Genomic DNA, 27,164 nt, shown 5'->3' with positions numbered 1-27,164 from the left:
AAGGATAAAAGGAGGGCAGATAAAAGAAGACAATAGTCAGAAGCAAAAAAAGGCTTTAGAGGATGGAGAGGTTAAAAAGAGAGAAAATTTAAACTGAAGAAAATAGAATGGAGGAAAATGCACATTTAGTAATCATAACTGTGAATGTGAAGAGGGTGGGTTCACCCATGAAACAGAAGTGGATGGAAGAATGGATTAGAAACAAGAATCCAGAAGATGGCAAAGAAAAGACAGGAAGTTTTCTGAGCTCCTCCCATTTTCCTTTGGAAACAATGTTAAATCAAGCCTCTAGATGGATTCTGGAACTACGAAAGCTACAAAAAGGAGTGAAACAATCTTCAAGCTGAAGATAACATAGAAGGACTTCAGGAAAGGCCTGTCTCACTTGGGTAAAAAGGTAGTTCATCCCAGCACAGTGTGTGGGCAAGTCAGGAGAAGGCTATTAGCCACAGTGGATATCAACAGCTGAGGTCCCTCAGTCCTAGCTCATCAAGGTAGTAGTACAGCAGGCCAGCTATGAGACCTCCAGCCCCAACATAGAAGGCAAGCTGCCAATAAGGGAACACACACACACACACACACACACACACACACATACACACACACACACACACACCAGGTATGACTAGGCTGGGCCACCCAAGAGCAGTGAGCAAGCCATGAGTCCCTGAGGCCCCAGTGCAGAAAGCCAGTGATCAGGCCCCTAGCACCCAGCAAAAGAAGCTTAGGACGGTGGCTCCTGTGACTGGGGAGCAGAGCTCAACTTTAAAAGTCACAATGTAAACTAAAAGTGAGTAAGATACAGAAAAGACACCTGACCATAGAAAGTTACTTTGGCGACGGGGAAAAGCAAAACAAAAACTCAGAAGAGAACAATACTGTCAAAATGCCTACATACAAAGCCTCGAAGGGGAAGATCAATAAGAAAGGTAGGAGGAAAATTGGGAAAAGAAATGAGAGTTATGTAAGAGAATTATGACAAGAACCAACCATTTGGAAAATGAAGCACAAAAATTGACTGAAAAAACCAATCCCTTAAAAAATACAATTGACTAAATGAGAAAAAAATTCCACTGGAGAAAACAACTCTTTATAAAGTAGAATTGGTTAAATGGAAAAGGAGGTACAAAAGCCAACTGAAGAAAATAATTACTTAAAAATTAGAATTGGGAAGGTAGACACTAATGACTCTACAAGACATCAAGAATCAGTCAAATAAAATCAAAAGAATGAAAAAATAGAAAAAATGTAAAATATATCATTGGAAAAATAACTGGTCTTTAAAATAGATCTAGGAGAGATCATTTAAGAATTATGGAACTACCTGAATGCCATGATTTTTAAAAAAGAGCCTGGATGTCATCTTTCAAGAAATTATCAAGGAAAACTGGCCTGATATCCTTGAACTAGAGGGTAAAATAGTCATTGAAAGAATTCATTGATCAAATCCTGAAAGAAATCCCAAAATGACATCTCCAAGGAATATGGCTGCCAAATTCAAGAATTATCAGGTGAGGAGCAGCTAGGTGGTGCAGTGGATAGAGTACTGGCCCTGGATTCAGGAGTACCTAAGTTCAAATCCGGCCTCAGACACTTGACACTTACTAGCTGTATGACCCTGAGCAAGTCACTTAACCCCCATTGCCCCACGAAAAAAAAAAGAATTATCAGGTGAAGGAGAAAATACTGCAAGCAACCAAAAAAGAAATTTAATATCAAGGAGCCACAGTCAGGATTACATAGGACTTAGAAGCTTCAACGATAAAAAATAAGAGGGCCTGGAGTATGATATTCTGGAAGCCAAAGGAGCTTGGATCGTAACCAAGAATCAACTACCCAGCAAAATTGAGCATAATCTTTCAGGGGAAAAGATGTACGTTCAATGAAATATGGGACTTTTGAACTTTCCTGATGAAAAAACTAGAGCTGAACAGAAAATCTGATCTTCAAATATAATACTCAAGAGAAGCATAAAAAGGCAAATAGGAAAAAGTGTTGTTCAATTAGGTTAAACTGTTTACATCTCTACATGGGAATACTTGTATCTCTTAAGAACTGTATTTCTATTAGGGCAAATAGGAGGAGTATACATAGACAAAGTGTGTGGGTATAAGTTGACTTTGACATGATGATATAAAAAGATTAAGGGGTAGAAAAAAGGATGTACTGGGAGAAAAGGAAAGAAGGGAAGAACAGAGTAAATTACTTCATATGAAGAGGCACAAAATATCTATTACAGTAGAGAGAAAGAAAGGAAGGGGTGAACATTGTTTGAACCTTACTCTTATTGAATTTGGCTCACAGAGGGAATAACATACACACTAAGTTGGGTATAGAAATGTGTCTTACCCTATAGGGAAGTAGCAGGGGAAAGGGAAAAGAGGAGAGAAAAGAAGGGGTGCTAATAGAAAGGAGTGCAGAAGTAGGAGGAAAAAGGAAAGAAAATAAAGAAGAGGCTGATAGGAAGGAGGGAAGATTGAGTGAGGCAGTGAGCAGAAGGAAAACACTGGTGAGGAGGGATAGGATGAAAGGAGAGAGAAAAGTATAAACAAGGGGGAAAATAGGATTGAGGGAAATACGGTTAGTAATCATAACTGTGAATGTTAATAGGATGAAGTCTCCCATAGAATGGAAATGGATAGCAGAATGGATTAAAAACCAGAATACTACAATATGTTGTTTGCAAGAAACAGATCTGAAACACAGAGATACACACAAAGTAGAGATAAAAGGATGGAGTGGAATATATTGTGCTTTAACTGAAGTAAAAAAAAAAAAGCAGGGGTAGCAATCCTGATTTTAGACAAAGCAAAAGTAAAAATAGATCTAATTGAGAGATAAGGAAAGAAACTGCATCCTGCTAAAAGGTACCATAGACAACAAAGCAATATCAATACTAAACATATATGCTCCTAGTGGTACAGCATCCAAATTCTTAGAGAAGTTAAGTGAGTTACAGGAAGAAATACCAAAACTATACTAGTGGGGGACCTGAACCTTCCCCTCTCATAATTAGATAATTCTAACCACATAGTAAATAATAAAGAAGTCAAAGAGGGGAATAGAATTTTAGAAAAATTAAATATAATAGACCTCTGGAAAAAACTAAATGGGGATAGAAATCAATATACCCTTTTCTCAGTGGTATATAGCATCTACACAAAACTGAAGATGTATTAGGGTATAAAAACCTCACAGTAAAATGAATAAAGGAAGAAATAGTAAATGCATCCTTTTCAGGTCATAATGTGATAAAAATTACATGCAATAAAGGGATATGGAAAGATAGATGAAAAATTAATTGGAAACTGAATAATCTAATCCTAAAGAATGAGTGAGTCAAACAACAAATCATAGAAACAATCAATAATTTCATAAAAGAGAATGACAATAATGAGACAACATACCAAAACTTATTAGATACAGCCAAAGCAGTTCTTAGGGGAAATTTTATATCTCTAAATGCTTACATGAATAAAATAGATAAAGAGATCAATGAATTGGACATGCAACTAAAAAAGCTAGAAAAAGAACAAATTAAAATCCTCAATTAAATACCAAATTAGAAATTCTGAAAATCAAAAGCAACATTAATGAAATTGAAAGTAAGAAAACTAGTGAATTAATAAATAAAATAGTTGATTTTATGAAAAAAAATAAAATAGAAAAACCTTTGGTTAATTTTATTTTTAAAAAAAGAAAGAAGAAAACCAAATTTCCAGTATCCAAAATAAAAGGAGTAAATTCACTAACAGTGAAGAGGAAATTAAAACAATAATTAGGAGCTATTTTATCCAACTATATGCCAAGAAATCTGATACTAAAAATAAAATGAATGAATATTTACAAAAATATAAATTGCCTAGATTAACAGAAGGGGAAATAAAATACTTGAAAAAACACATTTTTAAAATTATAAAAGTATTTTATTATTTTCCAGTTATGTGTAGAAATAGTTTGCAACATTTGTTTTTATGAAATTTCTAGTTTCAAATTTTTCTCCCTCCCCCCCATCCCCTCCCTGCCCCCTTCCCAAGACAGCAAGTAATCTGATATAGTTTATATATGTACAATCACATTAAACATATTTCTGCATTAGTCTTGCTGTGAAAAAAGAATCAGATATGACACAAATATGGTGGTGATACCAAAACCAGGCAAAGCAAAAACAGAGAAAGAAAATTATAGACCAATCTCCCTAATGAATATTGATGCTAAAATCTTAAATAAGATATTAGCAAGGAGATTACAGCAAGTGATCACCAGGATAATACACTATGACCAGGTGGGATTTATACCAGGAATGCAGGGCTGGTTCAACATTAGGAAAACTATTAACATAATCAACCACATCAATAAGAAAACCAACCAAAATCATATGATTATCTCAATAGATGCAGAGAAAGCTTTTTGACAAAGTACAGCACCCATTCCTAATAAAAACACTAGAGAGTTTAGGAATAGGGGGAGCTTTCCTTAGAATAATAAACAGTATCTACCTAAAGCCATCAGCAAGTATTATATGCAATGGAGATAAATTAGAGGCCTTCCCAATAAGATCAGGGGTGAAACAGGGATGTCCATTATCACCCCTATTATTTAATATTGTTCTAGAAATGTTAGCTTTAGCAATCAGAGAAGAGAAGGGAATTAAAGGAATTAGAATAGGCAAGGAGGAAACAAAACTATCACTCTTTGCAGATGATATGATGGTATACTTAAGGAATCCTCGAGAATCAACTCAAAAATTACTTGAAACAATTAACAACTTTAGCAAAGTAGCAGGATATAAAATAAATCATCAGCATTTCTATACATGACCAACAAAGTCCAGCAGCAAGAGATAGAAAGAGAAATTCCATTTAAAGTAACGGTAGATAATATAAAATACTTGGGAGTCTACTTGCCAAGACAAACCCAGGAACTCTATGAACACAACTACCAAACACTCTTCACACAAATCAAATCAGATCTAAATAATTGGAAAGATATCAATTGCTCATGGATAGGCAGAGCTAATATAGTAAAAATGACAATACTGCCTAAATTAATTTACTTATTCAGTGCCATACCAATCAGACTACCTAAAAATTATTTTATACAGCTAGAAAAAATAATAACAAAATTCATCTGGAAAAACAAAAAATCAAGAATATCCAGGGAAATAATGAAAAAAAATTCACAGGAAGGTGGGTTAGCGGTACCAAACCTGGAGCTTTACTATAAGCGGCAGTCATCAAAACTATCTGGTACTGGCTAAAAAATAGAGTGGTAGATCAATGGAATAGGCTAGGCTCAGGAAATGCAGTAGTAAATTACACTAGTAATGTAGTGTTTGAAAAACCCAAAGACTCCAGCTTCTGGAATAGGAACTCAGTATTTGACAAAAACTGCTGGGAAAACTGGAAGATAGTATGGCAGAAATTAGGCATAGACCAACATCTTACACCTTATACTAAAATAAGGTCAAAATGGATACATGATTTAGACATAAGAGGTGATACCATAGGTAAATTAGGAGAGAAAGGAATAGTGTACCTATCAGATCTTTGGAAAGGAAAACAGTTTTTGACCAAACAAGAGATAGAGTATATTATAAAATGCAAAATGGATGGTTTTGATTATATTAAATTAAAAAAATTTTGTACAAACAGAAGCAATGCATCCAAAATTGGAAGGGAGGCAGAAAGCTGGGAAACAATTTTTGAGGCCAGTGCTTCTGATAAAGGCCTCATCTCTAAAATATATAGGGAATTAAATCAAATTTATAAGAATCCAAGTCATTCCCCAATTGAGAAATGGTCAAAGGATATGAACAGGCAGTTTTCTGATGAAGAAACCAAAGCTATCTATTCCCATATGAAAAAATGCTCTAAATCTCTAATGATTAGAGAGATGCAAATTAAAACAACTCTGAGGTACCACCTGACACCTATCAGATTGGCTAAAATGACAAAAAAGGAAGATAATAAATGTTGGAGAGGCTGTGGGAAAATTGGAACACTAATGCATTGTTGGTGGAGCTGTGAGCTGATCCAACCATTCTGGAGAGCAATTTGGAATTATGCCCAAAGGGCAATAAAGCTGTGCATACCCTTTGACCCAGCAATCCCACTTTTAGGTCTTTTGCCCAAAGAAATCATGGAAGGGGGAAAGGGACCCACATGTACAAAAATATTTATAGCTGCTCTTTACGTGGTAGCAAGGAATTGGAAGTTGAGGGGGTGCCCATCAATTGGGGAATGGCAGGACAAGTTGTGGTATATGAATACAATGGAATACTATTGTGCTGTAAGAAATGATGAGCAGGAAGAGTTCAGAGAAACCTGGAGGGTCTTACGTGAGCTGATGATGAGTGAGATGAGCAGAGCCAGAAGAACATTGTACACAGTATCATCAACATTGAGTGTTGACCTACTGTGATGGACTAGATTCTTCTCACCAATGCAATGGTACAGAAGAGTTCCAGGGAACTCATGATAGAAGAGGATCTCCAAATCCAAGAAAAAAAAAAGAAAGAAAGAACTGTGGAGTATAGATGCTGATTGAACCATATTATTTCTTTTGTTTTGGGTGCTGTTGGTTTTTTTTTTCTTTCTATTTTGAGGTTTTGCATCACTGCTCTGATTCTTTCTCTTGTAACAGGATTAATGCAGAAATAGGATTAATGTTATTATGTGTATATATATATGTGTGTGTGTATATATATATATATGTATATGTATAGAGATATATAGATATAACCTATATCAGATTACCTGCTGTCTAGGGGAGGGGGGGTGGGAGGGGTGGGAGGGAGAAAAATCTGAAATTGTAAAGCATGTATAAACAAAAGTTGAGAACTATCTTTACATGTAATGGAAAAAATAAAATACCTCATACATAAAAAAAAGAATCAGAGCAAAAAGGAAAAACCTCAAAAAAGAAAAAGAACAGCACCAAAAACAAAAGAAATAGTATGGTTCAATCTGCATCCATATTTCACAGTTCTTTTGGCGGGGGGGGGGGGGGGGATTTGGAGAACATTTTCCATCATGAGTCCTTTGGAACTATCTTGTACCAGTGTATTGCTGAGAAGAATCAAGTCTATCACTGCTGATCAACACATAATGTTGATGATACTGTGTACAATGTTCTCCTGGTTCTGCTCATCTCATTCAGCATCAGTTCATGTAAGTCCTTCCAGGTTTTTCTGAAATATACCTGCTCATCATTACATACAGCACAATAGTATTCCATTACATCCATATACCATAACTTGTTCAGCCATTCCCCAATTGATGGGCAACCCCTCAATTTCTAATTCCTTGCCACCACAAAAAGAGCAGCTATAAATATTTTTGTACATGTGGGTCCTTTTCCCTTTTTTATGATCTCTTTGGGGAAAAGACCTAATAGTGGTATTGCTGCGTCAAAGAGTATACACAGCTTTAAAGCCCTTTGGGCATAATTCCAAATTGCTCTCCAGAATGGTTGGATAAGTTCACAGCTCCACCAACAATGCATTAGTGTTCCAATTTTTCCACAGCTTCTCCAACATTTATTATTTTCCTTTTTTGTCATATTAGCTAATCTGATAGGTGTCAGGTGGTACCTCAGAGTTGTTTTAATTTGCATTACTCTAATGAATAGTGATTTAGAGCATTTTTCATATGGCAATAGATAGCTTTGATTTCTTCATCAGAAAACTGCCTATTCATATCCTTTGATCATTTCTCAATTGGGGAATGACTTGGATTCTTATAAATCTGATTTAGTTCCTGATATATTTTAGAAATGAGGACTTTATCAGAAGTACTGGCTATAAAAATTATTTCCCATCTTTCTGCCTCCCTTTTAATTTTAGATGCAGTGCTTCTGTTTGTACAAAAACTTTTAAATTTAATGTAATCAAAATCATCCATTTTGCATTTCATAATATCCTCTATCTCTTATTTGATCAAAAACTGTTCTCCTTTCCAAAGATCTGAGAGGTAAACTATTCCTTCTTTTCCTAATTTACCTGTGGTATCACCTTTTATGTCTAAATCATGTACCTATTTTGACCTTATTTTAGTATAAGGTGTAAGATGTTGGTCTATGCCTAGTTTCTGCCATACTATCTTCAAGTTTTCCCAGCAGTTTTTGTCAAATACTATACCAGAAGCTGGAGGCTTTGGGTTTATCAAACAGTACATTACTAAAGTCATTTACTACTGTGTCTCCTGTGCCTAACCTATTTATTCCATTGATTCTCCCCTCTATTTCTTAGCCAGTACCAAATAGTTTTGATGTCTGCCACTTTATAGTAAAGCTTCAGATTTGGTACAGCTAGTGACCTTCCTGTGCACTTTTTTCATTAGTTCCCTTGATATTCTTCACCTTTTGTTTTTCCAGATGAATTTTTTTATTATTTTTTCTAGCTCTATAAAATAATTTGTAGGTAGTCTGATTGATATGGTACTGAATTAGTAAATTAATTTAGGTAGAATTGTCATTTTTATTATATTAGCTTGGCCTATGCATGAGCAATTAATATTTTTCCTATTATTTAGATCTGATTTGCTTTGTGTGAAAAGCATTTTATAATTGTGTTCATTGAGTTCCTGGATTAGTCTTGGAAAGTAGACTCCTAAGTATCTTATATTGTCAACCGATACTTTAAATGGAATTTCTCTATCTCTTGATGCTGGACTTTGTTGGTCATCCATAGAAATGCTGATGATTTATGTGGATTTATTTTATATCCTGAAACTTTGCTAAAGTTGTTAATTGTGAATAAATGCATTTTAACAAAAGAAATGCATTTTAACAAAAGAAATTGAACAAGCCACCAATGAACTACATAAGAAAAAAATCTCCAGGGCCAAATGTATTTACAAATGAATTCAATCAAACATTTAAAGAAAAAATAATTCCAATATTTTATAAGTTATTTGGGAAAATAGGTGAGGAGTTCTACCAAATTCCTTTTATGACACAAATTAGGTGCTGATATCTAAACCATGAAGAGCCAAAACAGAGAAATAAAATGATAGACCAAAAATTTCCCTAATGAATATTGATGGAAATTTTTTAGATAAAATACTAGCAAAGAGATTGCAGCAATATAATACAAGAATCATATACAATCACAAAGTAGGGATTATACCAGGAATGAAAGGCTGCTTCAATCTTAGGAAAATTATCAAAATAATTAATCACACCAATAACAAACTAACTGAAATATCAATATCTCAATATATCTGTATTGTATTGTATAGATTCTGTATCTCAATAGATACAGAAAAAGCTATTCTTTTAGAAAAAGCTTTTGACAAAATACCCATTCTTATTTTTAAAAAAAGCTAGAGGGCAGGTAGAGGTGGCATAGTGGATAAAGCACCGGCCCTGGATTCAGGAGTACCTGAGTTCAAATTCGGCCTCAGACACTTAACACTTACTAGCTGTGTGACCCTGGGCAAATCACTTAACCCTCATTGCCCAGTGGGAAAAAAAAAAGCTAGAGAGTATAGGAATAAATGGAGTTTTCCTTAAAATGATAAGTAGAATCTATCTAAAACCATTAGCAAGCATTATATATAATAGGGATAAGTTAGAAGCATTCCCAACAAGATCAGGGGTGAAATAATGATGCCCATTATCATCCCTATTATTCAATATCATACTAGAAATGTTAGATTTAGCAATAAGAAAAGAAAAATAAATTGAATGAATTAGAATAAGAAATGAAGAAACAAAACTATCATGCTTTGCAGATGATATGATGGTATATTTAGGGAATCCTTTAAAAATCAACTAAAAATTACTTGAAACAATTAACAACTTTAGCAAAGTTGGAGGATATAAAATAAATCCACACAAATCAGCATTTCTATATGTTACCAACAAAACCCAGCAGCAAGAGATAGAAAGAGAAATTCCATTTAAAATAACGGTAGACAATATAAAATATTTGGGAGTCTACCTGCTAAAACAAATCCAGGAACTATACGAAAACAATTACAAAATACTTTTCACACAAATAAAATCAGATCCAAACAACTAGGAAAATATCAATTGTTCATGGGTAGGCTGACCCAATATTTTAAAAATAGCAATTCTGCTGAAATTAAAATATATATTCAGTGGCATATTAATAAAACTACTAAAAATATTTTCCAAAACTAGACAAAATAACAAAATTCATCTATAAGAACAAAAGTTCAAGAATATCAAGGGACATTAATGAAAATAATGGAAAACAAGGTGGCCTAGCCATACCAGATCTAAAACTATATTATAAAGTGGCAACCATAAAATCTATTTGGTACTAGCTAAGAAATAGAAGGGTAGATCAGTGGAATAAGTTAGGCACACAAGACACAGTAGTAAATGACTACAATTTACTGTTTGATAAATGCAAAGACTCCAGCTTCTGGGATTAAAAACTCATTGTTTGACAAAAACTGCTGGGAAAACTGGAAAATAGTATGGCAGAAACTAGGCATAGAAAACATCTCACACCACATAACAAACAAAAAAAGGTAAAAATGAGTATATGATTTAGATATAAAGGGTGCTACCATAGTCAAATTAGAAAAGGAAGGTATACTTTACCTGTCAGATTCATGGAAAGGGGAAGAATTTATGACCAAACAAGTATTATAGAACAATATGAAATGCAAAATGAATCATTTGATTACATTAAATTAAAAAGGTTTTGCATAAACAACCCCAATGTGACCAAGATTAGAAGGAAAGCAGAAAGCTAGGAAACAATTGGGGAATGGCTGAACAACTTGTGGTATATGAATATAATAGAATACTATTTTGCTATAAGAAATTATGAGCAGGCAGACTTCAGAAAAACATAGAAAGACCTACATAAACTGATGCTGAGTGAAGTAAGCAGAACCAGGAGAACACTGTACACAGTAAAAGCAACATTGTGTGATGATCAACTATACAGTGATCCAAGACAATGCCAAGACTCATGATGGAAAGTGCTCTCCACATCCAGAGAAAGAACTATGGAGTCTGAATGAGTATTGAAGCACACTGTTTTCACTTTTGTTTTTGTCATCTTCTTTCTTGTGCTTTTTGCCTTTTGTTCTGATTTTTCATTCACAACATCACTAATATGGAAATATGTTTAACATGATTGTACTGTATAACTTATATCAGATTGTTTGCTGTCTTGTGAAGGGGGAAGAAAAATCTGGAACTCAAAATTTTACAAAAATAAATGTTAAAAAACTATCTTGGGGCAGCTAGGTGGCGCAGTGGATAAAGCACCGGCCCTGGATTCAGGAGGACCTGAGTTCAAATCCACCCTCAGACACTTGACACTTACTAGCTGTGTGACCCTGGGCAAGTCGCTTAACCCCCATTGCCCCACAAAAAAAAAAACCCTATCTTTACATGTAATTGGGAATAATAAAATAGTATTAAGTGGGGGGGAGAAGAAATCAGCATTCAATAATGTGTTTACAATCTCATAGGTTGATAGACCTTCTAATCTTAGTTGCACTGGTTTTGTTTGAGCAAGACCTTTTTATTTAGTATAGTCAAAATTATCCATTTTACATTTCATAATGCTGTCTACCTCTTTTTTGGTCATAAATTTTATTGGAGCATTGCCATTTTGTGCATTTTCCTTTGCATTTTTTCATTAATTCCCTTGATATTCTCGACCTTTTGTTCTTCCTGATTAATTTTTATATTTCTTCCAGCTCTATAAATTTTTTTTCAGTTTGATTGTTATAGAACTAAATAAGTACATTAATTTCAGCAGAGTTGTTATTTTGAGCAATTGATATTTTTCCAGTTGTTCATATCTGACTTTGTATGAAAAGTGTTTTGTAATTGTATGCATGTAGTTCCTTGGTTTGTCTTGGCAGGTAGACCCCCATGTATTTTATATTGTCTACAGCAATTTTAAATGGAATTTCTCTTCTATCTCTTTCTGCTGGGCTTTGTTGATAATATATAGGAATGTTAATGATTTCTAGGGGTTTATTTTCTCCTCCAACTTTGCTGAGGTTGTTAGTTATTTCAAGTATTTTTTTAGTTGATTCTCTAGGATTCTCTAAGTATATCAGTGTAAGAAATATTTCATTTGGACACCTACTCTATTCCAAACAATATTAATCAGTTTGATGTTCTACATAAATCATGTAGGAATACATAGGTTCTTATACTGGCCTTCAAACTTTAATGTAATATTCACTACTTATTTATCAAGTGATGAGACTCACTTGCACAACCACAAGAATGCTGAAAAAATATCTCCATCTTGTTTTGCTCAAATTCCATGTCCAAACCCAGCATGGGTGGAATGCCTTAATGTCTTGGAAAATGCCTCAATTTATTTTTGTAACTTTCAGCCATTCTCTCTTATCCAACATGAATAGGTGACCATCTTATGACCACTTAATGGAGATGCCCCATGCTTCACCCAACAAGACACCCCCCTGCTAATATGTCATCTTTGACCCTCAAGAGCAAGGTCTATCAAGATTCTGTATTTTCCCATGCTTATTTTTGCATATGTGGGTATCAAACCCTATAAAAACAAGGTCCTGGAAGAAGGAAAAATCTCAGATCATGAGGAAGATTTGAGGTCCACTTCATTAGAAGGGACTACGAATCCTTTAATAAAGTGGTATTGGCTCAGAGCTCTGCTCAGTGTCTTTTATTGTAGCTTAGACAATTTTAATCCCCAAACCATCATGTCATCTTCAAAGAGGGATAGTTTGGTTTCCTCATTCCCTATTCTAGTTCTTCAACTTCTTTTTCTTCTCTTATTGTTATAGTTAGCATTTCTAGCATTGACTAATCTTATTGGGAAAACGTCTAGTTTATCCCCATTATAGATGATGCACACTGATGGTTTTTGATAGGTACTATTATTTATTTTAAGGAAAGGTCCCTTTATTCCTGTGCTTTTTCCTGTTTTTAATAGCAATGGGTACTGTATGGTCAATTATGCTGATGGTTTTCCTAGTAGTGAGCCAGTCCTGCATTTCTAGTATAAATCCCACTTGGTCACAGTTTATAATCCTTGTCATATATTACTGTAATCTCCTTGCTTGTATTTTATTTTAAACTTTTGCATCAATATTCATTAGGGATATTAGACTATGGTTTTCTCTCTCTGTTTTAGAACTTCCTGTTTTAGACAGTAGCACCATACAAAAGAGATTTTAAAAATAAAAAGAAAGAAAGAAAATACCTTTATAGAGAAAATATTTCTAGCAGCTCTTCTTGTCATAGCAAAGAACTGAAAATTAAGGGGATGCCCATCAACTAGGGAATGGATGAACAAGTTGTGGTGTATGATTGTGATGAAATAGTATTATGCTGGGGCAGCTAGGTGGTGCAGTGGAGTGGATAAAGCACTGGCCCTGGATTCAGGAGAACCTGAGTTCAAATCTGACCTCAGACACTTCACACTTACTAGCTGTGTAACCCTGGGCAAGTCACTTAACCCTCATTACCTGGCCAAAAAGAAATACTATTATGCTATAAGAAATGACAAGCAGGATGATTTCAGAAAAATCTTGGAACTCGTGAGAAATGAAGTGAGCAAAACCAGGAGAACACTGTACACAATAACAGCAATGTTTTAATGAAGATCAGCTGTGAAAGACTTGGCTACTCTGATCAAGACAATGATCCAGGATAATTCCAAAGGACCCATGATGAAAATGCTATCCACCTCCAGAGTGAGAACTGATGAGCTCTGAAAGCAGATTGAAACACGCTTCATTGATTTTTATTGTTTCATTTTGTTTGTGCTTTCTTTTGCAATGTGGTTAATATAGAAATATGTTTTGCATGACTTCACATAATTGATATCAAATTGCTTGTCCCCTCAAGATAGGGGGAGGGACAGAAGGGAGAGAGAATTTGGAACTCAAAATTTCTCCAAATTATTGTTAAAATTTTACATGCAATTAGGAAATAATTAATGAAATAAAAAGAAATTTTAAAAATTAAAAAAATTACAGCCACCATATGATGCCTACAGTATAACAATCCAATCCAGTCCGATCCAATCCAATTTAAAAAGCATTTAAGAAATGCCTACTGTAGGCAAGGCTATATTCTGGGCATTTAAAAACAAAAAGAAAATCTTCTTTGACCTCAAGTAGTTTATAAACTCCTAGGAAGGTGCATTGGATAAACAGATAACATATACATAATCATTGGGAGGAGAGGGGAGGGCTAACAACTAGAAGAACCCAGAAGGGCTTCCTGTAGGAGGTGGCAGATGGGCTAAGCCTGAAAGCAAGCTTGGGATTCTGATAGGCAGAGGTGATGAAGCTGAGCACTCCAGAAATTCAAGGGGAAGCAGCCTGTACAAAGTCATGGAGGTAGGATGATATGGAAAGTTCAGACAAGCAGCCAATAGGACAATTTGGCTGGACCACCGAGGGTAGAAAAAGGAATATTATACAATCAACTTGGAAAGGTAAGCTGGAGCTATATTGTGAGGAGGCTTCCAGGCCAATCAGAAGACCTTCTACTTCATCCTAGGGGCAATAGGAAGCTAGTAAAACTCTTTCAGGTGGGAAGCACCATGATCAGACCTATGTTTGCAGATTAGACTTTTAGTAGCTGGGGAGAGGACAGACAGGAGAATAGAGAAAATGAAAGCCAAGATTCCAATTATGTGGCTTTGACAACAGTCCATCTAAGAGATGATATGGGACTAAAGTAGGCTGGTAGCCATGTGAGTGGAAAAAAAGAGATGGATGTAAGAAATGATGGAGGCAAGGGGGAAGTTAGGTGGCGCAGTGAATAAAGCAGTGGCCATGAATTCAGGAGGACCTGAGTTCAAATCCAACCTCAGACACTTGACACTTACTAGCTGGTCAAGTCACTAAACCTTCATTGCCCCACAACAGAAAGAAAGAAAGAAAGAAAGAAAGAAAGAAAGAAAGAAAGAAAGAAAGAAAGAAAGAAAGAAAGAAAGAAAGAAAGAAAGAAAGAAAGGGAAAGAAAGAAAGAAATGGAGGTAGAATCAAGGAGACTTGGCAATAACTTAGCTACATGGACGGAGTGAGAGGGAGAAAGAGGTGAAGACAACTCCCAGTTTTTAAACTTGGGTGCTTGGAAGGATAGTGGTGCCTACAACAGAAAAAGAGTGGGTTTGGAAACCATGGGCAGGTTGGACATTGGTACTTTCCTTTGAGGAGCACTGAGGAAAGAAGGCCACAGAGGGACCTTAACTGAGGCCCCGGGCATTGTTATACCTGCACAAGATAGTCAGCAAGCAGAGCCCAGGATGAAGCCACAAAGGTCACTCACCGTCAGAGAGGCTGTAATTACTCGGTACAGGACAAACTGGCTGCCGTCTGACTTTTGGTTATTGTATTTTGTCAGTGCCACATCCACAGCTCGGAAGACGTCATTATCCTCACAGGGGACATCCTTCGACTCTACCTGGACATTCAGCTGGCTGGCCACAAGCAGGAGGACCACAGCTAGCTTCATCCTGAGCTGCTCACCACCTCTCCGACTGCTAAGGGAACTGTCACCAGTGCTGTGAATACTGATTATAAATCTTCCTCTCCACCCCTAGGCTGCTTTCTCCTCCTCTCTCGTTCTCTCTGTGTGTCTTTCTCCACCTCTCCCTCTTCCTTTTGTCTTTTCTGTTGTGTTTTTTTTAATCACCACAAAGGAGTAGCCTTATTGCTCCGCTTGTCTAGCATGGCTAGATTCCTGGTGCCACACGGTTTACGGTATTCAGAGAGCATGAACACCCCCAGGCACCCCCCCCAGCTCCACACCTCCCCCAGTTTAACCAAACAGAGATTATGTTGAAATCATTGCAACACAGAGGTTGTTGTCCTGCCTCAGGGACCAGGCTCCTCTGCTCCCCACCAGGTTGGGGCCAGTTCCCAGAAAGCCTCTTGGGAGCACATTCTGGCAGCTTTGGAAATGTTCTGGTTCAATGACCTAATGGCTTGACTCTAGGAGGGTAGGAAAGAAAGCAGTCTCAGAGGGGGGACCTCCTCAGTGAGCAGCCCAGGTCAGCCACACATGCCACTGGGGCATAGCAGAGCTGCCTATAAACTGGCCACCTGCGGGGCATCTTCCTGCAGATGGCATCTCAGGATCTTCACTGTAGGAATGGAACCAACAGAGACAGGGACACACATTCCTCCTGCTGCTGCTGCTGCCGCTGCCACCACAGCCACCATGGCCACCACAGCCACTGCGGCCACCACAGCCACCACGGCCCCCTGCACACTGGCTGCCCTCTCCATGCCACAGCACCAGGGCGGGGAAGGCCATAATGGGGCATTTATGCAGCTAGGACAAACAACATAAGCATCCCCTTTGGTTTGGGGGATGAGGCATGAGAGAGAACTTGATTGCAGGACCACCTGAGGCTGAGGCTGAGGCGAAGCTCACCACCCCCCCTCCAAGGGGCCATTTGACCACTTCTGATTTAAACTGACCTGCTTAGAGTATTGGACTTGGAGTCCATCCATAGGAGCTGGATTTGAATCCTGCCTCTCTGTGCTAATGATAACAGTGTCTGCTTCATGGGGTTATCGCGAGGGTCAAATAAGATGATGTATATTGAGTTCTGCAATATACCATATGCTAAAACCATAAGTGTTAGGTATTGGCTTTTTTCCTTATATTTGACATCTAAGAAGTCATTGCTTTCAGTGGGGGAAAATCAGCCCTTTTAATGTACAGATGGATACCTTGAGAGAAGGGACTGAAAGTGGGCTTGAAATGACACCCTCTCCCATAAGTATCATGTTAAAGCTGGAGGGGACTTTGGGGATCCCCTAGTACAGGTCCTTGATCTTACAAAAAAGGGAGACTGAGGTACCATAGAGAGGCCGTGGTTTGTCCAAGGTCACACAGGAAGGTTCGTTGAACTCTTACTGAAATTGAGGCTGTCCTGGGACAGAGTTAAATGGATCCTAAATCTCACAGAATGGGCCTGACCAGTCCAGCCCCATCATTTTCTAGAGGCCCAAAATTAGTGTCATAACAAGAACTAAGACTCGGACCTCTTGGCTTCCAGTCAACTTGGTCCAATTTGGTCCACCTTGAGGTTATGGAAGGATCTCCTTTCCAGAGTAGCCACCTCTGGTGGCATGACTCATGAGACTTGCTAAGCAGGGATGAAACCTCAAGGCCCTTCTAGGTGCTACCTGGCCTCCCCACTCACCCCCCCCCCACTGCATCCCCACCCCCCATAAAGGGTAACTAGCTTGGGAGGGCTAAACATCAAGGAAAATACAAGTCACCAGGATGTAGGAGGTGGAGGCGTGGCCTCCCAGAAGGGCAGAGCCCTCTTGCAGGTGTGAGAGATAACATGGTGTGTTTTTCTCTGAGGAACCATATCCTGGTCGTATGTTTTGTTATTTCTTTAGTTTCTAGTTTAGTTTCTAGCTTATACCCTGCCATTGTGTAACTTCAGGGACACGCTGACTATACCCTAAATCTTAGCCCCCAGCTTGAGCTCATGGTCAGCTCATGATCAGAGTATGCTATACATCATGCCTTCTCTGATTGGGTTAGAAGTCACGTATAGATTGTAAATCCTGACAACGAGCCAGTGGGAGTCAGACAGAGGTGGGAGGGGGTTGTTGTGTTAGGAACATATATAATACTTGTTTCTGAACTTGTGCCCACTTACTAAAATGGGGTGTATGCCCCTTTTTGCAAAAAATAAAGTCCCTTCCTTTGCTTTCACTTTCTGACCCCAGGTATTTATTTTGAGTAAGTGATCTTTTGTCCTACACACAGGGACTGCTGGTCTGTCTCTGTGGCCTTCTTTGTCCATCCCCTAAGGAGACCTATAGCATGGAATGTGCACTTTCAGCCCAGCTTGCCTTCCTAACCCCTTGTTGGGGGGAGGGGGCTCAGAAAAGTTTGAGAATGTAGAGAATACAAACGGGGATGACCAACGTTAGCAGCTTTGCAGACACAAGGTTAATTACAGCCAAAGCACAGACTGTCTTCTCTGTCCCCATGGAAGGCCTGTTCTTTCCACAGGCCCATCATGGGGACCTTCTGCCATTTATTCGTAGTCTGCCACTGGAGCCAGGGCTACTGCTCCTCCCTAGCATGCCCCCCTCTCCCCCAAAAGCCAGATGTGCTGGGAGGGGGCCCCTAAAGGGACCCAAGATGAGCACCCTGAAGAACCAGCTCTCTGACTGCTCACCAGAACAGGGTTGACCTATGTTCTCTATCCCAGAACAGAACAGACAAGCCTTGAAAACTGCTGTGGGATAATAAAGCAGTGAGATCCTGCTAAGCCTCCACCCTTCCCATTTCATCATCAGCTCAGCTTGGCTATAGAAGGAGACACAGCCCACAACTACCCCTACTCCTAGTCTACCACCAGACGCATCTACACACTTTCAGACCCAGCCACTACCTTCCACCACAGAGAAATACAATCACACCCCCCCCCCGGAAAATGTCCCTTTCTTCATTCATTTTCCACTCTGGGACCAACCACCCTATTCTAGCTCTGTCTCCCTCACCTGCCCCAGAGCAGACAGCACAGGTGAGATTTGTGGGCTTTGCTTTGGTGATAAAAATTGGTCATTTGTGATGGAATATTTCTGAGTTCTGGGAAATGAGGGGATGGCGTGCTTAGTCTGAGGGAGAGAGGAGCTATAACAATTTAAGGGATTAGCTATTAACTGAACTCCTTCCCCAATAGTCTCCATCTGTTTGCTGAAAGGATTACTAATCCACCGCTCTACCGTCACCACCCTGCAGCAATCAGGTTTCTTAAACTCCCAGTATAGGAAGAAAATGCAAAACAACAACAACAACAAAAACCATTAACAGTTAACCCACTGAATTGACAAATCCCCTCCTAATGGGAAAGGGAAGGAAGTTAGAGCCTTAAGAGTCATTTGTGAGCCAGGGGGCTTGTTTTCTCTGTCTATGCCTTTGGACAGCCAGAGAGACTGACTCTAACAGAATCTGGTTGACGATACCTACAAGGCAGCATCTGCAAATTGGGGGATCATACTTATAGTCCATCTTCCCAGGATTGTTGTGAGAATTAAATGAACTAATGTAGGCGTAATGCCTTATAAACCTTAAGGAGATATAGAAATGTTCATTAGTATTATTCTTGTTGAACTATCTGGTCCCTAGGGGTCTTTCCTTTCCATTTATGAGATTCTGGGATTCTGTGACATCACAACCTGTTCAGGTCTATGCATCAGGTGTGATTGGTCAGTGACAAAGAGGGAAGATTGGTCACTACAAACTCTAGGACAGTGAATTTGATGTTGATTCCTGGCAAATTCTAGAACATTCTAAGGAATTATTAGTAAACATGTAATGGGGGACTGACCAATGTGGGACCGGCCCTGGAAGCATGCACACCTGGATGTTTGGTGAATCTTCGAATAATTTCTGTTTCTGTCTTCTTACTGAGTAGTGAAGGACATCAGGTGGACTGTAGAAATGGAACTGGTGGGAATCAAGGGGGTGGAGTAAGAAGTGTTGGAGCTTGCCCCCTCACTATCCTTTCTCCATAACTATCTAGAAAATGTATGAGGCCAATTCTGTTTGGGAAAGCCAAGAAAAAGTCATAATGAGTCATTTTCCAGCACTGGGTGGCTAAGCAATACAGGTCTGTGGACAATGGCCAGGAGCATACACAGTGTGGAGAAAGAGGACTGAGACAGAGTGCCAGAGCAGGAATCTCCAAAGCAGAAAGGTCCAAGGTGATGATTATCTCTGAACTAGTGCTGGGTACAGAAACAGTTGTCATCTGGCAGCTCTGTCTCCTGATAAACCTGCATTGGAATAACCAGGGCAGGAGTCCATGACCAAAGGGAAGCCAGCAGTTCAGTGTTTGAACCTGCAGTTTTCTAGCAGGCTAACAGTGACTGAGTCCAGCAGTAATCTAGTGGAACTCACAACCAAGGACAAGCTGACAGACGCAAGCCTCGGTCAGGAATTTGCAGAGCTCAGACCAAGAGGGCAGTGAACAGACCACTCCTTGAATCACCCCTATTTGAGGACCTCTGAAAGCTATCAGGGCCCCAGTCTGAGCTGCAAAAGCAGCAGAAAAGGATGTAAGAGGGTGGAAGCATGGGCTAGGCACCCTCCCAGAACTGTGCAGAGCCAAACACCAGTATAAAATCCAAAGTCAAGAAATGAGGCAAGAACAAAAAAGAATATCACTATTAAGAGCTATTATGGTGAAACAGAAGTTCAGACACAAATCTAGAAGAAGAGAATAACTCAAAAGCATCTACAAAGCACAGCATCCTAGAAAAGTTAAAGAAAGAGCTAAAACAATTCTAAAATCAAAATTTAAATTATAGAGGAAAAATGGAAAAAGAAGTAAGAACTAAGGAAGAAAGATATGAAAAAAGAATTTGTCCTTCATTCTTTGTTTTGTTTTTTTTTGTTTTTGGTGTGAGGCAATTGGGGTTAAGTGACTTGCCCAGGGCCACACAGTTAGTAAGTGTTAAGTGTCTGAGGCCGGATTTGAACTCAGATCCTCCTGAATCCAGGGCCAGTGCTCTATCTACTGCGCCACCTAGCTGCCCCTCCTTCACTCTTGAAGAAGACCATGACATCAGAGTGATGTCATGACTTGCAGTGAATTGGATTGAAGTGAGGGAGGGCTGTGCAAAATCAAAAATCTCACTCTCTCCTCCAGAGCCATCTGAGTCCAGTGGCAATATATAGATCAGGATGACTGGAGATGGCCCCAGATGTTTGAGGCAATTGGGGTTAAGTGATTTGCCCAGGGTTACACAGCTAATAAGTGTCTGAGGTGAGATTTGAATTCAGGTCCTCCCAACTTCAAAACCATTGTGCTGCCTAACTGTACTGAAAAGAGAATTAACGGCTTGGAGAAAAAGGTACAAAACCTTAATGAAGAAAATAACTCCTTGAAAATTAGAATTGGCCAAATAGAAGATAATAACTCCATGAAAAACTTTAAAAATAATAAAACAAAGACAAAACAAAAAATAATAAAACAGTCAAAAGTGAAAAATATAGAGGAAAATGTGAAATCTCCCATAAGAAAGACTTGGAAAACAGATTGAGGAGAAATAAGTTTTGAATCATTGGACTACCTGAAAGTCATAGGGGAAAAAAGAACCATTCATCATATTTCAAGAAGTTATAAAAGAAAACTGTCCAGATCTTTTAGAACCAGAGGGCAAAACAAAAATTGAAAAAATTCATCAGTAACCACCTGAGAGAAACTCCAAAATGGAAAATCCCAGGAATATTATAGTGAAAATACAGAGTTTCTAGGTCAAGGAAAAAATACTGCAAGCAACCAGAGAGAAAAAAATTCAAGCCACAATCAGGATCTTGCAAAGGATAAAGCAAAGACTGAGCAGCCACCATTATGAGGAAGTAGAGGGCTTGGAATATCATATTCTAGAAAGTAAAGAATCTAGGTTTACAATGAAGATCTACCTACCTAGCAAAACTGAGTATAATCCTATAGGAGAAAAAATTGATCTTTAATGAAATAAAAGATTTCTAAGAATTAATGATGAAAAATAGAGCTGAGCAGAAAATTTGACATTTAGACATATGACTCGAGAACCATAAAAGGCTTAAGTAAATATGAGTAAGAAATCATAAGGGACTAAACAGTTCAATTGTTTACATTCTTATGTGGAGAGATGATACATGGAGCTCCTTAGAACTTTATCATCACCAGGGATCATAAAGGGATGCTAATTAGACAGAGTACTTGGGTATAATTCTGGTATGTTGAGAATGGCAGCAATACTGTTTGATAAAAAGCTGTGAATGAATGGACTTTTCTCAACGATAAAATGATTCAAGACAATCCCAAAGGACTATTGATGAAACATACTATCCACCTCCTAAGAAGTGATATTGATGGAACACAGACTGAAGCAGGCTATTTTTCATTTTCTTTCATTTTTTTCTTTTAATCAAGTTTTCTTGTACAAAATGACAAATATGATAATAATTTGCATAATCATACATGTATAACCCACACCTGATTGCTTGCCACATCAAGGAGGGAGGAGGGGAGGAAGGGAAGGAGGGATAAAAATTGGAACCCAAAACTATAAATAAAAATGTTTATTACATTTTTTTTAAAGGAGAATGGAAATGAAGGGGAAAAGGAATGCACTGGGAGAGGGAGGAAAGGGGAGGAAGAATGGGGGAATTATGTAAATGGAGAGTGCTAAGAAGAATTTATACATGAAAGAGGTGGAGCAATGAGGGGAAGTCAGAGACACTTGAACCTCACTCTCATCAGAAGTGGTTAAAGGAGAAAAGAGAGAGAGAGAGAGAGAGAGAGAGAGAGAGAGAGAGAGAGAGAGAGAGAGAGAGAGAGAGAGAGAGAGAGAGAGAGAATGAGAGAGAATTGGGTGCAGAAATACATTTAGTCAATAAAAAAGAGGAGAGAAAGGGATTAAGGGAAAAGATGTGAAATAAAAGGGAATATAGATTAAGGAGGTCAATGGTCAAAAGCAAAATAGGCTTTTAAAGAGAGGACAGGAAAAAGAGAAGGAAAAGTAAAAGAGAATAGGATAAAAGGAAATACACAATTAACAATCATTACCATTAATGTGAATAGGATGAATTCATTCATAAAAGGGAAAAGAATAATAGAATGGTTTAGAACCAGAATTCAACAATATATTGTTTACAAAAAAAACACATTTGAGACAGAAATGTATGCACAGAGTTAAAATAAGAGACTAGAGAAGAATCTAATTATGCTTCAACTAAAGTAAAATTTAAAAAAAGACAGGTAGTAATCATGATCTCAGACATAATAAAAGCAGAATAGAAGTAAGTTTAAGAGACAAACAGGGAAACTGCATTTTTGCTAAAAAGAGACCATAGACAATGAATTAACATCAGTACTAAGCACATATGCTCCAAATAGCATAACATATACATTCTTAAAGGAAAAATGTATGAGTTATATAAGTGAAACTATAATAGTAGGGAATATCAATTTACCCCTCTTAGACCTAGATAAACCAAGGTCATTTTTTGGTTAGATAAGTCAAACGGGCAGCTAGGTGGCACAGTGGCTAGAGCCCCAGCCCTGGAGTCAGGAGGACCTGAGTTCAAATCTGGCCTCAGACGCTTAACACTTACTAGCTGTGTGACCCTGAGCAAGTCACTTAACCCCAATTACCTCACAAAAAAAAAAAAAAGACAAACAAAAACCAAGAACTTAAGGATCTACATACTCTCTTCTTCCTTGTTTCTTTTTTCCCCTTCTTTGATGTTTCTTTTTTTCCTTTCCTTTCTTCCTTCAATGTTTCTTTCCTCCCTTCAATGTTTTAACTTCCTTCCTTCCTTTCTATTCTAACCTTAGCCCCAGCCCTTGCCTCTTATCATCCCTTTGAAAAAAAAAAGGTTAAAATTAAAATTCATAGTTACATTTGTCAGAGTGACCAAATTAAACTCCCTAAAACATACATCCAATCATATCACTCCCCTATTCAATAAATTCCAGTGGCTTCCAGTTGCCTCCAAGAGCAAATATATACTCCTTTGTTTTGCTTTTGAAGTTTTTCATAACTGGGCCTTTCCTACCTTTCTAATCTTATACCTTGCTTACTTCTATGTCCTCTGTGATCCAGTCACACTTAACTTTGGTGTTCTCAATCGAGACTCTTCCTCTCCAGATTCTTGACACTTTCACATGCCTGTAATGTTCTCCCTCCTTATCTCTGCCTCCTATCTTTCCTGGATTCCTTCCAATCTAAGTTAAAGTATACCTTCTGCAAGAAGCCTTTCCCAGTTCTTCTTAATCTTAGTGCCTTCCCTCTGAGATTACCCTCAATTTTCCCTGTATATATCTTGTTTGTACTAGTTGTTTTCATGTTGTCTCCCCATTAAATTTTAAGGTCCTTTAGGCCAGAGACTATTTTTTGCATTTTTAACCCAGTGCTTAGCAAAGTATCTGGTATATAGTGGGTGCATAATAAATACCTTTTGTCTGACTGACTAACTAGTCAATCAAAATGACTTCCTACATTAGCCATGTCCAAAGACAGATTTTATTCTGCTTTTTTGAGTATATCACTTCTGTGCCAGGAAGTGGGTAGCTTGCATCATGATCAACTTTCTGATGATGAACCATGATGGTTGGTCATTCCATCAATCAGAATTCTTAAGTTTTCAAAAGTTTTGTCTTTATAATGTTGTTATTGTATAACTTGTTCTCTTTATCCCCATTTCATTTGTATCATCAATTCATACAAGTATTACTATATTTTTTGAAACCCTACCTTTTGTCATTTTTAAACAGAGTAATAATATTGCCTTACATTGATGTACTATTCAACCATTCTTCAATTAATGGGTATCCCTTAGTTTCAAAGTTATCATCAATTACTAGACTAGGCTTAATCTCATTATCTTCCATAGGGGTTTTATTTCTATGATCCAACAGACCGAAGTTCCTCTATCTGACCATAAGCTCCTGCCTTCTGTCTTTCTTTGTGTCTCCTCCCTCCTAAACACATTCTCCACCTTCATGGCAACCGCATGCCACTGGAACTCTGCTTACTTGCCCATTTCATTATCATCCCAGCTGTGATCACACTTTCCTCCTTTCAAAATCTTGCTATGCCTAGTCATTAAGTTCAGCATTGTAAGCTCTCTCTTTCTCTCTCTCTCTCTCTCTCTCTCTCTCTCTCTCTCTCTCTCTCTCTCTCTCTCTCTCTCTCTCTCTCTCTCTCTCTTTCCCTCCCTCCCTTCCTCCTTCCTCCTTCTCTCTCTCTTCCCCTTTTATCTTCCTCCCACACACACACCCTTGCATATGGCCAGAGAGATGCACAAAAACACACTCACTTATAACACTTGCACAGGGAGGCATACACACACACATACACACCACAGAAGTGCACACATATGTGTGCTCCTACCTATGTATATACATACATCCATATGCAAACACCCTCCCCTCTCTCTCTCTCTCTCTCCCCCCCCCAAGATTACTCCTTTTCCTGTATTGAACCAAAAGCCAGTTGCACTAGTGACCTTACCAAAAATCATCTTTCTAATACACAATACATATTATTCTTCACTAAAGCATCTTTTGGGAGCTACAAGTTGCCTCTAGGATAAACCACCATGAGGCACAACCTGGCTCCAGCCCACCTTTCCAGCCTATGTTTCCTAGGAAATTCCTCACACTCCCTGTTCCATTCAAACTGGAGTTTTCACTGAACCCAGCATGACAACTCCAGCCTGGGATAAGCCATCCTTGTGCCTGGAATTTACCCCTTCCTCAATGCTACCTTCCAAATTCTTTATCTTCAAAGCTCATCTAAGATGCTATTTCTTTTTTTCCTTTTTTTTTTCTTCTTTTTTTTTTTTTTTTTTTTGGTTAGGCAATTAGGATTAAGCGACTTGCCCAGGGTCACACAGCTAGTAAGTGTTAAGTGTCTGAGGCTGGCTTTGAACTAGGGTCCTCCTGAATCCAGGGCCAGTGCTCTAACTACTGCACCACCTAACTACCCCTAAGATGCTATTTCTTATTGTGGGACCCCTCCAGTTGTTAGGGTTCTTTCCCTCCTCAAATTACCTTGTTTTTGTCTTGTATTCTCCTGAAAGAATGTAAACTCCTTGAGAGCAGAGGCTATTTTGTTTCTGGCTTTTGTCCCTTGGGCTTTGTACAGAATATTAGGAACCCAACCTTTCAATGGTATTGGGGACTCCCAGATGAGTAAACTCCCTCCACTAGTGCAGGTGGTACTGGTGGGTTCTGATACGGTTAGATGGTTGGGTTGAGCACCTTCTCTACATCCTTAGGAAATTGCCTAGATCACTAGGAGGTCAGGTGACTTGCTCACAGCCAATGTCAGAGGCAAGAAGTAAACCCAGGTCTTCCCGGCTCTCTTTCCAGTACGCCACAGCTGCCTTATCTACGGTGGGGTCTTGGCAAAGAACAGAACAGAACCCAAGATGGCTGCCCCGATTCAGAACTGAGCTCCTCAGTTGGCTCAGGGCCAAAACAGTTCCCAGGATGAGGAAGATGCTAACAAGCCAAATGGGTTTCCAGCTCCAAAACTGCCAGAAGAGGCTGAGGACTAATGTGGATATTCACAACTAGCTAGGACTAGCCAGTCCTCTTATTATTCGTTTCACATGTGGCAGCCAGGTGGCGCTGCAGTGGATAGAGTGACAGCCCTGGAATCAGGAAGACTCATCTTCCCAAGTTCAAATCTGGCCTCTGATACTTACTAACCATGTGACCCTGGGCAAGTCACCAAACCCTGTTTGCCTTAGTTTTCTCATCTGTAAAATGAGCTAGAGAAGAAAATGACAAATCATTCTAGTATCTCTGCCAAGAAAACCCCAACTGGGGTCATTAAGACTCAGACACAACTGAAAGGAATGAAGGACAACTGATTTTCCACATGACTAAAGTGGTCATCCTCCAAATGAGTTAAGGCTCAAAATGAATTCCCTCTCACTCTCACTACCTCTCCCTTATGCTTGAAGACCAGGGAATTTTCATTTTTTACCCCATACCCATTCCCAGTCAAAAGATGTCAGAACCCAGTCTCAAACACTTAATAGCTGCATAACCCTGAGCAAGTCACTTAACCTCTTTTCCTCAACTGTAAAATGGGAATAACAACCACACCTACCTCTCAGGATTGTTTTGAGGATCAAATGAAATACTATTTGTAAAGTGCCTAGCACAGTGCTTGGCACACACAAGGTGCTATATAAATGTTAGCTGTTGTTGTTGTTGTTGTTGTTATATTATATCTATGATCCTAGAATCAATAAGGTACCTTCCACTTTGAGACTGATGATCCCATGAAAGTCCCAGTCACCCCACCCTAGCTATGTCTCTGTCCATCATGCTGTTGTACTTGTCCAAGTGAATATCCTAGTATTACCTCCACCTTAGCTAATCTAAGACAATATTATTCTCTTAACCCTTAAGCCCATTCACCTTCTTGATATCTCTATTACTGTTAATGGTACCACCAAACTCCATGGCACTTCAGCTTCAAACCTGAGCTACCTTGGATTCCTCTCTTGCCCTCCCCATTTAAGGACTGAAGGTCCTTAAATCCTATTACTTCCTTCTCTATCATCTCTCTTACTTCTGCTCCTTTTCCTTCTTTCTGCCATCATTTTAATGTAGTTGGACTCTCCTAGTTTGTCTCCTCGTCTCTGCCTTCTTCACTCTC

At 38.5% G+C, this 27,164-nt stretch overlaps 1 protein-coding gene across 1 annotated transcript in view; it reads right to left on the bottom strand.

Annotated features, from left to right (window-relative positions):
* The window catches only part of KNG1 (kininogen 1), a 48,632-nt gene extending 32,905 nt beyond the window's left edge, over positions 1-15,727 (bottom strand). The window contains exon 1 of the mRNA XM_043993309.1: positions 15,277-15,727. Within this exon, the coding sequence (XP_043849244.1) occupies positions 15,277-15,462 (186 nt within the window). The 5' untranslated portion in view covers positions 15,463-15,727. The remainder of the gene's footprint in view (positions 1-15,276) is intronic.
* Positions 15,728-27,164: the final 11,437 nt, after the last annotated feature.

The sequence above is a fragment of the Dromiciops gliroides genome, chromosome 3 (assembly GCF_019393635.1).
Source record: "Dromiciops gliroides isolate mDroGli1 chromosome 3, mDroGli1.pri, whole genome shotgun sequence".
Lineage (NCBI taxonomy): Eukaryota > Metazoa > Chordata > Mammalia > Microbiotheria > Microbiotheriidae > Dromiciops > Dromiciops gliroides.
The sequence above is the reverse complement of the archived record's forward strand: the minus strand, read 5'-3'. Positions and strand labels throughout refer to the sequence as shown.